Raw genomic sequence first — 12964 nt, 5'->3', positions numbered from 1 at the left:
GGTTAATTCTGCAGAATTTAGAACATTATTTCACTACGCATCTTGATCAGTGGAAATGTGTAATATACCGTACTGGCTTCAGGGGCCGACAGCTTCCGAAAATACAAAAATATGCAGGGATTTGTTACGCTAGATACATCCAACGGAAATTCGCCGACTTGTAACACATTTACAGCCGATACTCCTGCTTCTTGCATAATAAGACGGCAGAGCAATTGTGTTTACACAGCATGCGCCAAAACATTCAGTACTGAAATGAAGAGACGTCCTGTTGATACCACTGTCTATTCATGTGAAGGCCCCTTGCAAGACAGAACCTTCTCAAATCCTGAAGGAACGGTCCGATCACCATGTACCTGTAGCGTTCTTGGGTGATGGTAACAGCATTGCCTTCCTAATCCTCAATGAAATAGGGGCCTAATATGCCGTGTGCTGAGACGGCACACCATATCGTCACACGTGTACTGTGTAGCGGCTTCTGGACGATAACATCTGGCCGCTCAAAACCAAGGAAGTGAGTTGTCTGGCGACCACTTCCGTATGAGCGGAAATAATACTGAACTATGAATACTTTTTCTTCCGTCGAGAGACCCATTTCCAACAACAACTGCACAACACAACTTCCTTTTCACTACTGGGAACACGTGCGGCTGGAGCTATGCCCCGTCGACAAATGCACATGCGCGTTCGAGATGCGCGAGTTTCAGTATTGTTTAATTTTGGGGCATACTGTATATCCTGAATTCAAATGTTGTATCTTCTGGGATATACTGCGGTGTAGTCCGTTGAAAGTAAACCACCATTCGGAGGAACATGTCATAATCGTTCTCGGGGTCTAAGAATAACCCAAGAAGAAACTAATATGAAGCATGTAGCAAGAAGAGCCTCTTCGACAATAAAGATGGCGACATGTTCCTTCCAACACCGATTAACTTCAACGGAAGACAGAACTCTTCATAACGACCGCTGTGACAACACAGAATCATATATATCTTGATTTGATTTAATTTGCGTACACCTAACGCGTATATCCGTGTGACATTACTAATCACATACAGGGGGAGCCGGGATAGTGCAGTCGGTATAGCGACTGGCTATGAGCTGGAAAACCGAGGGATCGGAGTTCGAGTCTCGGTGGGGTCCAGACGGGCTCTGGGGACCACCCAGCCTCCTATACAATGGGTACAGGGGGCTCCTTCCCCGTGGGTAAAGCGGCCGGGGCGTGACGCTGACCACTTATCTCTAAGTAGTGCCCAGATCAAGAAAACGTTGATGTATACATCCGCTCCCCCCTACGTCCTCATGGCGTAGTGCTTAATTAGTTAAGTACAGGTATAACTCCACCTTTTTACCTTTAATCCTATACAGTAACCAATAGGGAGCTGAGGTTTTCAAGGAAGATTTTTAACTTTTTATGTTTGATGCTACTTTAGAAGATAGTACTCTAACAACCGCGTGCCGCTGCTGCCAAGCGTTGAAATATAGTACTGTATTCTCTACACTGCAACACTCGTTATTCCTTGGTGGTATATATTTGCATGTTATGCAGACTGCCATCGAGCCAGCCACAACGCAGAAATATTTACAGAAGACGTGAAAACTGCAACTGGACAAATTTTTGAGGACGGGTGGACAGCCTACAACCACAGCAGAGTTATAGAAACGGTAAGTGAACATGTGTTTCCTTGCATATATCGAAATATTCATAACATCGAAAAGAAAAAAATTCGAACGATAATTGTACGTCATTCATTTTACTTCGTCACTCAAGTCACTCCCTAACTCGCTTTTTTGCCAATTCCCTTCACTTAACCACTTATTTATCCCCAAGTTTGTACATCCATTCTTCGCAAAACACTCGTTCCTTACTCCCTCGCGTGCTCTGCCATCCTTTCGCACACTCACCAGTCTTAACAAGATTCTTAGCAGTTCCACAGCCTCTAGCATCTGACAACTTTGTATTCGTACTACCGCGGTACCTCTGTTACGCGATATGTTTCGGTCTATTTGGCTATCATCTAGCTACTTACTTAAATTTGCCGATGTTTACATTTTTTGGCATATGTGTATGTATGACTTTTTAATGGTCAGAACTTATATTTGATCCTTAAGTAAAATTAGTTGATTAATCCATTGTTTTCGTGGTCAGGTGGAAATACGGTTAAACGTGCAATGTTTAGTTCAGTTAAAGTTCATTCTAACTTACAGATGCTTATTATTCCAATATATCCCTTCATTCGAACGGTAGTATATCGTCTTCCAATAGCTGACATGTACAGTTACACAGTAATTCTGTAGATGTGTTCTTCGTTTTCACAGTGGAGAGAAGAGAACGTCTTGATCATTTAATGCATATCCTGAGAAACAAAATTACAGTCAATAAACGACAAGTATATAAAAGTAGCAATATGCGCAAAATTTACCTGACTTGATTTTTTCAAGCCTGAGCGATTGGTTGCTGACAACACTCTTGAAAGGGAAACTGTATTTCTGATGAACGCAGGCATAGATAAAAGGGGAGGGAAAGAACTTAATGACCTCTGAATTCCAAGATGCGTTACAAAAAATCACTTGTGCTTGCCATTCAAGGCAGATCACTCCTTAACCTCAAATAAACAAGGTCAGCCTTGAAAATACGTATTTCTGTGTGTGACCTCTTTATGAACCAATGACGTCGTTTCAAAAACAATGCTGCGCAACTTACAGGAGGCTGAAGGAAAAGCAGAAAGTGTACTAATATTCATTTTGAAACATATGAAAAAAATACTGAATATAAAATAAAATCACTATGACCTTGCAGCCTGAAATCTCAGCTCTTTAGGAAAACAATCGCTGCTTATTCTGAGAATCATACGAAACACATATAAGAAAGAAGTGTTGTTGTTTAATGTTAAGCAGGTAAGTAAATATAACAATCATTGTGATTTAAAGCGCTAGAAATTCATAAATATAATCTCTTTACTGTTAAAATGAAGCAGAGGAAGATAAGTACGAATTAATTACTCTAGCATGAAATATATACACATATAAAGTAAATGTAAAATAAAATGAGTGAAGAGCAAACAAACTGAACGAAAGTATGTAAGAAAGAAACAAAACAATGGTAAAAGAGGAAGAAAAGTAGAAATAAACAAGAAGGGAAGGTAGATGGCGAAGAAGGAATAAACAAAGAAAAGAAACAGAACATGAAGATTGGAACGAGAAAGAAATAGAGGGAGAAAGAAGCAGCAGATGTTATTTGAAGCTATCTGGAAGCTAAGCAGAACCTGCCGAGGTTCGACTGCAACCAGGCACCCAGAGAGACAGACAGACAGACAGACAGAGGACTGTATTTACCATGTCTGTGATGAATTATCACTTCACTGTCAGCACTCGGTTTACTTCGCCTCGGGCTACTCTGATGAGATGACTACCGTACGTTGTGGTTTGTTAGTGCTGCAATCTAGTGACAATGCTAAATATATAATTTCTGGGGTCTGGGCAAATGCGTGTGCTGACTGACGGCTAAGGCTTAGACTATTCTACATCTGTGAACATCCTAATCCCAACACGCTATGGCGAAGAGTGATTTGGTTTATTTCGAATATTTTCTTTTGAGAGTGATCATTTACAGCAGAATCATTCTTACCCACTGATTATCTGCCAGCCGACATTTTACTGTAGTCTTTTCATCTGGACCGAATGATTCCGTTTTCACTCACTGTAAATTATAAAACTTATCAGGAATTGCATCTCTGAACTGCCATAAACACATTGCTATCGCCCTAAGAGCAGTCAGTTGGTCTAGTTTAGTTATGGTCAATAAATTTAAAACAAGACAAGTCTCAGATACAGAATCCGAAATATCCACAGTCAGATTTCTTGAGTCGCGGCTGAAATGCGTCTTTGTACTGTAGCTATACAGGCGCGTACTTATACATAACTTCACATACAAAATAATACTTTAATGAATACACACAACCAGAATGTGTAAATTATATCAGAACAAGTAAGCATATTTAAATAAACACCATCGGGGCAATATATATAATTTGAGATTCGTTAAATCATTCAGTTACCGGTTAATTAGTAGGCCGCGCCATAGCTCAAGCCGTTAGTCGCTGGCTTCCCATCGTGGCGGCCCGGGTTCGATCCCGGGTCTGGTCAAGTGGGATTTTTGGTGGACAAAGTGGCGCTGGGGCAGGTTTTCTCCGAGTACTTCGGTTTCCCCTGCCAATCTTCATTCCACCAACTGCTCCACAATCACCCTCACTTATCATCTGGGGCTGGTACAATAGGCCAGAAGTGGCCGCAGTACAAGGGACGTAGTCCCAACCCACTAGCAATAAAAATACCGGTTAATTATTACAAAATATCCTGTGAAAAACTCCTCACTGAATTGTCGGCATTCTGGCAATCAACCATCCGCATGCTGGTACTCGGCCAAATTAAATCCACGTTAAACTGACGTAGCAGTCGGCTATTTATGACAACAAAACCCATATGGTATTGAAACATGCCAAATTAATACGTCAGGCAAGCATTCACATTGCATTCAGGTGCTGATTATACAAGATTTTGGAAGTGTACAATGCATTTTTCTTTTAATTCGCTTAGTGGGGGGTGGAATCCAATTGGGTCCACTCGGCACGGCGGCCACTGATTGGCCTACTGTAGCCTGCCCCGGGCGATTATGATGATGGAGAATTTGGTGGAATGAAGATTGGGAGCGGAAACCGAAGTACTCGGAGAAAACCCGCCCCAGAGTCGCTTTGTCCACCACAAATCCCATTTGACCAGACCCGGGATCGAACCCGTGCCGCCGCGGTGGGAAACCAGAGATTAACCGCTTGAGCTATGGCGCGGCCTCAGTATGCACTTAATAGTCATGTTAGGCAGGAGTTATAAATGGNGTAACAGTCGGGAGTTGTACTGTGACAGTCAGCCAGTCAGTTGTATTGTGGCATTTGGAGTGTACTAATTGTGATACTGCAGATAGCAGTAATCGTAAATCTGTAATTTGGGTGATTGTATGAGGGAATGTGAAATAAAATTCGCTATATCAAATACGGCGTGAAGTTATTTGTCGCGATATACGCCCGATACGCGACAATATTAACATCCATGCACAAGTATTTATTCAGATAAAGTCGAAATTAACGTATATCCCTATGTAAAATAATATTATTTCTGAAAATGTATTTCTATAGCGTAAACTTGTTAAAAGTTGTCCCTGTTAAGCACTACGCCATGAAGACGTATGGGGGAGTGGATGAATAGACCCACGTTTTTTGACCTCGACACTAGTTGGAGGTGAGTCGTCAGCTTCACGCACCGGTCGCTTTAGCCCCGGAGAAAGAGCTCGGGGTACCCATTGTATAGGAGGCTGAGTGGGCTCCAGAACCGGTCTGGACGACGTGGAGAAGGGAAACTTCTTTATCCTACCGGGGCTCGAACTCCGGACTCATCGGTCGTCTAGCCCGTAGCCAGTCGCTACGCTGATTGCGCTATCCCTTCTCTATTTCTATAGCGTAAACCTTATAAATTCAAGTGGCAGGAAGCTTAAGTTAACAATTACTGTGAATAAGTGATTTTAGTAATCTTCGCATGTTCGGAAGTCTACTGTTGTTTGTTCTGTAATCTTTGAGTGTACCCGGGAGAACACTATTAATCGTTGACATACAAGTTGGGAAATGTATGCACAACGTAACAATTCACGTTCAATTATCTCTTAACACCGCAAAACTTATGGATAAAGCGTATTAGGTGTAAAAAAAAAGTAACTTTGTGATATATAACATTTGTTCGAAAAAATTCTCCTTCCGATAAATATTTACTGAATTGTGTTCGACACGTGAGCAGAGGTGCACATAGGTCCTCATATATGGGTTCACTATTTTTTTGGCAAAACTTAATCAAAATTAGAGTATGTAGACAGATTTTGGTAAAACTCTTAAGTATCAAGTTAATGGAAACTATTCCCCAGTTCTCCAGTCTTTCATGCACACAGACAAGAGGAACGAAGCGTTTTACAAAGACATGAAGTAGGACTAAGAACGCACGCAAAACAACTGAAGTGACTAAAACTGGAACCTGTTGTTGTCGCTCATCCTCTTCTAAGTGTTTGCTTAGGTCACAACTTCACTCACCATTCGTATTATAACCAAGTTTCATTTGATTAGTTTTAGGGTTGGAAGCTTGAATATAATTAGGCTAACTGCTCAATCGGTGGAACATGTCTCCCCTCAAGGCTTTGACTAGCCTCGTTCTAGCTAGGCGGGAAGAATGGTTACCGTTCCACACACAATTGCGCGAACATAACGGTCATCGCAAACCTCTGTTGGTCTTTGATAACTGTAGTTGGTGTAACTGTTTTGCTATAATGACTGCTTGATATCGCGTCTGGTCACTTCGGACGTCAAAAACGATCTCCCTTTGTGCTGCAGAGAACTGCGTCATTCTAATCATAACGCACAACAGCCGCTAGACTGCATCATGCATTCCTTCGAAACTGTTCCCTGCGACGTGATAGTTCCACAAACAAATCAACCCCAAGAGTTTTTTTAACTTCGCGAGGTGCTGCGTCATGTAGGACAATTATCTACATAGGCTCTATCTTGATATGTACTTGCTAGACTACTGAGTAATTGCCATACAATAGTAATATAAAAATGTAGGCCGCGCCATAGCTCTAGCGATTAGTCGCTGGCTTCCCAAGGCGACGGCCCAGGTTCGAGCCCCAGTGGGCCTAGGCCTACCTTCATGAACTCCGTTCACTTCGGTTTGTCTAGATCTTACACATTCGGTAGGACTCCTTGGGCGAGTGATCAGCTCGTCGCAAGGACTCTACCTGTACAGAAACACAGAAAAACGCACACACACAAACTAAACATCCATGTCCTAAGTGGGATTCGAACCCACGATCCCGGCTTCCGAGCGAGCGAAGACAGTGCATGCCTTAGACCGCTCGGCTACCGTGACCGGCTATTTGTACACTTCATCATACATAAATCGAGGGAGATGAGAAGGGAAGACGCCGCATGAGAAACGCAGATGTAGAGATGTGAGGTTGATATTATAATATAGTAAAGATTGGTGTGGAATGGACTCATATGACACAGGATAAGGTCCAGCGGCGGGGTGCTGTGATCACAGAACTGAACCTTCGGGCTCCATAAAGGTAGCGAACTTCTTGACCAGCCGAGGGACCATCGGCTCATCAAGAATGTACAGTCTCCACGGAGTTATCAGAGGTAACTGCTGCTACAGGCCTAAACTGAGCTATAGTTATATGTAAAGTTAGTCTCCTTTTGAAGATAAGAAGGGTTTATGTTTCCCGCCATCTATGTCATTTGTTTTTGTTCTTTTTTTTTTGAGGGGGGGATACCATGGCTCTCTATCTATCTGTCGGCAGTTCTCTTCCAGACAACGTAATAATTTTCTATTAAAATCCATGAGATTATATTAGAAGCCGTGACACAAATTTAATTTTGGCCGATGTCAGTTCACTAACGCCTCCGCTTTATGGCATTTGAAACCGACTTAATGAAAGTTCTCACAGACTTCCGAAAGCACTAAACTTCGGAGCCCGATAAGCATTCTCGTATATGTTACACATACCCATATACCATTACTTGATTCGGAAATCATTTTCGATACGTTGTACAAATAATGAAATATAATCCAAAATAAGGTCTGTGGAGGGTACGCGGTAGTGTAGTTGGTTGAGGCACTATGCTGCATGCCTGAAGGTAGCGGGTTCGAGTCCCGATGAGGTCAATGGATTTTTTTCAATTGACCTAATTCTTCCATCCGCATTATGGCCCTCGGGTTAACTTAGCCGCTAACAGAAATGAGTACCGGGGGATTAACGGCCGCTGGCGCGTAAGGCTGACAACGTCACCGCCATCTGTGATCTGATTGTCTAGATAATATGGGACCCTCGACGTCTCACAACCCTATGGGCCTTCACGACCTATTATAGGGATAGCTTTACCTTACCTTTTATGAAGTGTAATATGTTTACTATTTAGTAGCTTCATCAACCATAGAATTTACGTGTCTAGGTAGTGGAGTACCTTTTCTCATCAGATAAGTAAATATATGGGGAACTAAAAGTACACATTTCCATTCGTGCAGATACAGAAGAGTCTCAGAGCTCTAAAAATTTTCGGACTATGCTGTAACAAGATAAATTAAGGAAACGTCATCATGTAAGAAAACACACGTAACAAACTTCCTTGGCACCATTTCAATGATTACGGAATTTCTGCTGAGATACAAACTTTGAATTCTGACGGTCAGAATTGCAGTTGAGTAAAATGCTGATGGTTAGATGTTTATTTAACGAGACACATCCTATATCATACGATTATCTTGTCAAGCAGTCTATTGATTAATGAATAGGAAACTCAAAAATCCAGTAAAAACATGTGACATTTCACGAACCCAAACATGCGGGCAGATAATCCGGTATTGGAAGACTGAACAGTCAACAGAATTTAACATTGCAACGAATTCCTCTTAAGTTGTAACAAAGGAATAAATTTAATTCCAAGATATATCGCCTTCTTTAAAGAACATCCAGATTTTCGGCTGGTCAAAAATGTACCGTTTTTAAGGAACCCCAAAATTTATTAACATGTTATAAGAGCCTGCCACTGAATCCCATTCAGAATCTACTGAATACAGCCCACAATCTTCAAACTGTACTTCTAAGTCAATTTTAATATTATTCTCCCACCTGCATCTATCTATCCGAAACGGTTTCTTACCGTGAATATTTCGAATAAAATACCGCATTCAATTCTCATATCTTAGGTAATCTGAAAAAAATTCACCTCATCGGGACTCGAACTCGAGACCTTCCGGCTTGTAGCATAGTGCCTCAACAAACTACGCTACCACGTGCTCTCCAATGTATTCTAAGTAGAACGACCATATTCTTGAGGAAGTCTCTAATTATATCGATGAAATAAACTTTTATTTTGAAGCCGACCAAATCAGTCAAGTACCGTTCCTCAGTCTTCTTTATCCCTTCCATTAACCATTTATAAATCGCCTAGCATTCGACGTTACATAATATCGGCAGCTGATAAACGCTGTTAAATAACCTAAGAATTGGCCATTATAAGGCATATCCACATAAGCCTAGATCTCTTGTCGTTTAGATGGTATTGAAAAATTACTTCTACGGAAAATCGGACATACTTAAATTTAATGAAGAAATTACTTCCAGACAATCACACAGTCAGCGTGGAAGCATTACAGACACACATGCTGAAATAAGAGACAATTTAAAAGACATTTAATATCTACGCAACGTTTCTCTATGTCATGCAATTTTAAAATATTCAAAGAATCCAAAGATATGAAATATTTACGTGATAAAGGAGTTTAGAAAAAAGAAACATAATTTTCCTTCTGAAAAAGTAAGCGCATATTGCCTAAGCAATGATGGAAAAAATCATATATTTTCAAGGTAAGAAAGATCAAGCAAAATAAATCAGCGTAAACTTTAGTATCAAGATCTCCCGCTTTGGAATGATTTTGTTTTCCTCTGTATCTGTCATGGTGATACAACGAGTCTTCGTCTGTGCTGTTTTAATACAATGTGCAAACGGAAGACTCGTTGAAGGAACTTCGGACCAGCTCATTGCCGATTATTTTGCATACAAACGCATCCATGTCGTCACTACCTTCACATGCTCGAGACACGGTAATTATGCTTGCATGGACAGCCTGTACATGTTATGGTTTCAAAGGGAGATTCCTCGTTTATTAGCGATGTGACAGAATCAAGCTAAGCTGTCAATTCATTCTTTTTCGCGTATTTCAGAAGGTTTAGGGTAGGATTAATATAACGGAAGGAAGTGCGTACTGTATACTAACAAACAAAAACAAACTCTGTGGCCTGTAGTCCGCAAGCGAACTATACCTATCGAGCGACTGCCACTTGTCGGCGAAGTTAGAGGGTGTCACGGGGTCAGCGCAACGGTTCCCCACGGCCGTTAATCTCGGTTTTTTAAACCGGAGAAACTATTTCCTTGAAGTAGCTCCTCAATTATCCTCACGAGGCTGAGTGGACCCCGTTTCCGACCCCATACTTCTCAGAAAACCTGGTAGAGCAGGGAATCGAACCCGGGACATCTGGATCTGTAGCCAGGAACTCTGACCAGTAGACCACAGAGGCGGTCACTGTATACTAGCAGTGAAATAAAATTGCTTCATGTTTAAAATATACGGTAACGACAATAAGAAATCAAAATGCAATTAACGATGAAATTAAGAGAATATTACATCTGGGAAACGATTTAGATCATAACCTTTTATTTTCTCCTCTCCTACCTAAAAAGCGATGAATATATATAACACTATAATTTCACGTGTTGTTTTCTTTGAGCGGCAAACTTGTTCTGTCAACCTAACGCAAGAACATGCATCTTGGGTATCTGACAACAGTATCTAGGATAACGTTCGGATCAAAAAAGTAGGTTGCAACAGAGCGCAGAATACTTGCTCTTTTTACCTCCACACAACAAAACAAGGGGGTTTGACTACTGAATAAAGTAAAGACAGTAAGTCAAACAGTTTTATTATGGAAATCACACAACATGTTTCGGTCCTTTCTAGCCATCATCAGGTGTATATGAGCAAAACAATAAATATATGTTTTAGAATGAGTTACGAGATCTAAATGGGCCAGTTCTTTCAGCGTCATATATTAAAAACTGCGTCCGTTTTGGATTGAGTATAAGAAAATATATGGAATATTATAGAAGTATTAAAATGTATATGTATGTAGATATCCTATGTTGTATCCGTTTTTTTTGTGGGGGTATGTGATTTTGGATTTTGGTTTAAATTGTATGTGTAGTTATTATCATGGTACAGTGGTGATAAACTTGTGTATCTTCGGGTTCTTCTAAGTTGTTTGCCCGTACAATATGTTTTTATGATACTGCGAAGAGCAATGGTTTCACAATCCGAATATGTTGCTGTGTTTGGTTGGATTGAATGGCACATACCTGGTGTAATCACATGAGTTATGAGTATTAATAATGGTTAACTTTACTCACTGCTTTAAGAACATGTAACGAAGCAAAGGCGTAGTCTCGTCGTGCTTTGGTCTGTTATACGTGGTCGGTTTCGTTGTTTACTGAAAATGTGAGTTTACTCTAGCGAATGCATTACATATTACGTACATGTAGCAATGTTACTGTATGAAGGTTACAATTTTTTCGCGTATTTATCTTAATGTTAGTTACATTATATTGTTTACGTACTTGTAATTACCTATTGTGTTTCCTTCGTGTAATAGTTAGCGTGTTCGTAATCCATAGAGTTATTATTTATATCAGTTGTTTACTGTCCACCATGCAACAAAATCAAAATTTAAATTTCAATCATTTTCAAAATCGTCAACACACTGCATGTTTCGGCCTACTTGGCCATCATCAGGTGCGCTAAAATTCGGGTAAACTCTGTGCCCTCCGCCCTACTGCAATCAGGGGCTTCGTATTTACAATGTTTTAAAATAAGGGTGAATATATTTAACCTTCTACGCCACATGTATTGTCTTTTGATGGTATGCATGTTGCTTATCAAGCCTGCAGAGTTAGGTGTTAGATATGCCTGAGGTTGTAGGTCAAAGGTGAGGGATGAGGAGGGGGGCGTTGGGTGTGTAGGGCAGAAAAATTCATAATAAGGAATTTGATTTGTTTCATTCTGGTCCGTCACACTAAAAATATCATGTTGTTTGTATTTCTCTGTAATTGTTGTAGTTGTTAATCGTATTTGGTCTGTATTCATTGTGGTAGGATGTCCTTATTGTTGTGTTTTGTGTATTGTTTTGTTTGAACCTGTTGTCACTTAGTGTAATATGTGTTACTTGTCTGTTGTGTCATATTGTGTACTACTGCCACCGGGCTAAAACCCGATTGCAGTATAATAAATAATGTAATATATAAAAGTTAGTCCGGTGTGGCCGGTGACCTGGACGGAACTGTTTAACTTTTCATCGTGATAAGGAGTTTCGTAACTGGTACACTTCAAAAGTGATTAAAGTCAAACAAAGGAGAATAAGTTGCGTGAGACATGCAGTACAAATAGGATAAGAAACACGTACATGTCAGTGAAAAACCGGAAGGAAAGGGAGCATTTGGGAGAACAAAGAGTAGATGTTACAGTTATACTACAAATTTATCTGAGGTGTGGACTGGATTCTTCTGGCTCAGGATAGATACAGTGGCACGAACCTGTGGAAACGGTAGTCAACATTCGGGTTCCATAAAAGTATGGGATATGATCAGCTAAGCGACTATTGGCTTCTCAAGAGTGACTGCTTAATACGGCTACTAAGAGCACTGTAGTTGAGGTTGTTATTATTATTATTATTATTATTATTCCAACAAGCTGGAACGCATCCAGCAGAGGTTTGCGGCCCTTTGTTTTAATTGTTTCTTTCCTCAAGTTCATTACATTTATTGTCTTGCTCTGGAGGAGTTAAAATTGCATACTTCACGCACTAGGAGACATCGCCTTGATGCTCTCTTTCTTATTCACGTTTATTTTGGCTCGAAATTCTGCCCTTCTGTTCTGGAAATTGTTGGTCTCCTGTAACCGTTCATTCTAATTGGTGGACTTGTGTGTATTAATTATACCTATATTAAGTAAATATCACGATTACAAAAATACAAACAAAGAGATCCGGCAGATAGCCAACTCTTACACGCAGAAGGGACATAGTTCAAGTTTTGCTATGTGGACAGGAAGTAACATCTGGTACTTTCCTGGAATTCTGGCAGTTTCGGCAAAGTCGGAAAGTCTTTGAGAATTTGAGAGCTGACAGCTGGGAACAGCGATAACATAAAAGTGGGACGGCCGGAGCCTCATCCCCTGATCGTAATGCATCAAGGGGCTGTCAACCTTAGCGTCAGGTCAGCATCTGCCAGAATCACATAACAAAGCAACATGATTGGAAATT

General features: G+C 40.6%; 1 protein-coding gene across 8 annotated transcripts in view; it reads right to left on the bottom strand.

Annotated features, from left to right (window-relative positions):
- The window catches only part of LOC111873758 (facilitated trehalose transporter Tret1), a 186858-nt gene that overhangs the window by 17620 nt on the left and 156274 nt on the right, over positions 1-12964 (bottom strand). For 5 of the 8 annotated variants that reach the window (XM_033755201.1, XM_033755195.1, XM_033755196.1 and 2 more), the window contains one exon: positions 2207-2357. The exons of 1 other annotated variant lie outside the window; for it this stretch is intronic. In XM_033755201.1, the coding sequence (XP_033611092.1) occupies positions 2207-2273 (67 nt within the window). In that variant the 5' untranslated portion in view covers positions 2274-2357. Of the gene's footprint in view, positions 1-2206; positions 2358-3336; positions 3416-11057; positions 11096-12964 lie in introns of those variants that run through there. 2 more of the 8 variants (XM_033755198.1, XM_033755194.1) reach the window with 2 other exon arrangements.

Source organism: Cryptotermes secundus, unplaced genomic scaffold (genome assembly GCF_002891405.2).
Source record: "Cryptotermes secundus unplaced genomic scaffold, Csec_1.0 scaffold142, whole genome shotgun sequence".
NCBI lineage: Eukaryota > Metazoa > Arthropoda > Insecta > Blattodea > Kalotermitidae > Cryptotermes > Cryptotermes secundus.
Note: the sequence above shows the minus strand (reverse complement) of the source record. Positions and strands in the feature narration are given on the sequence as shown.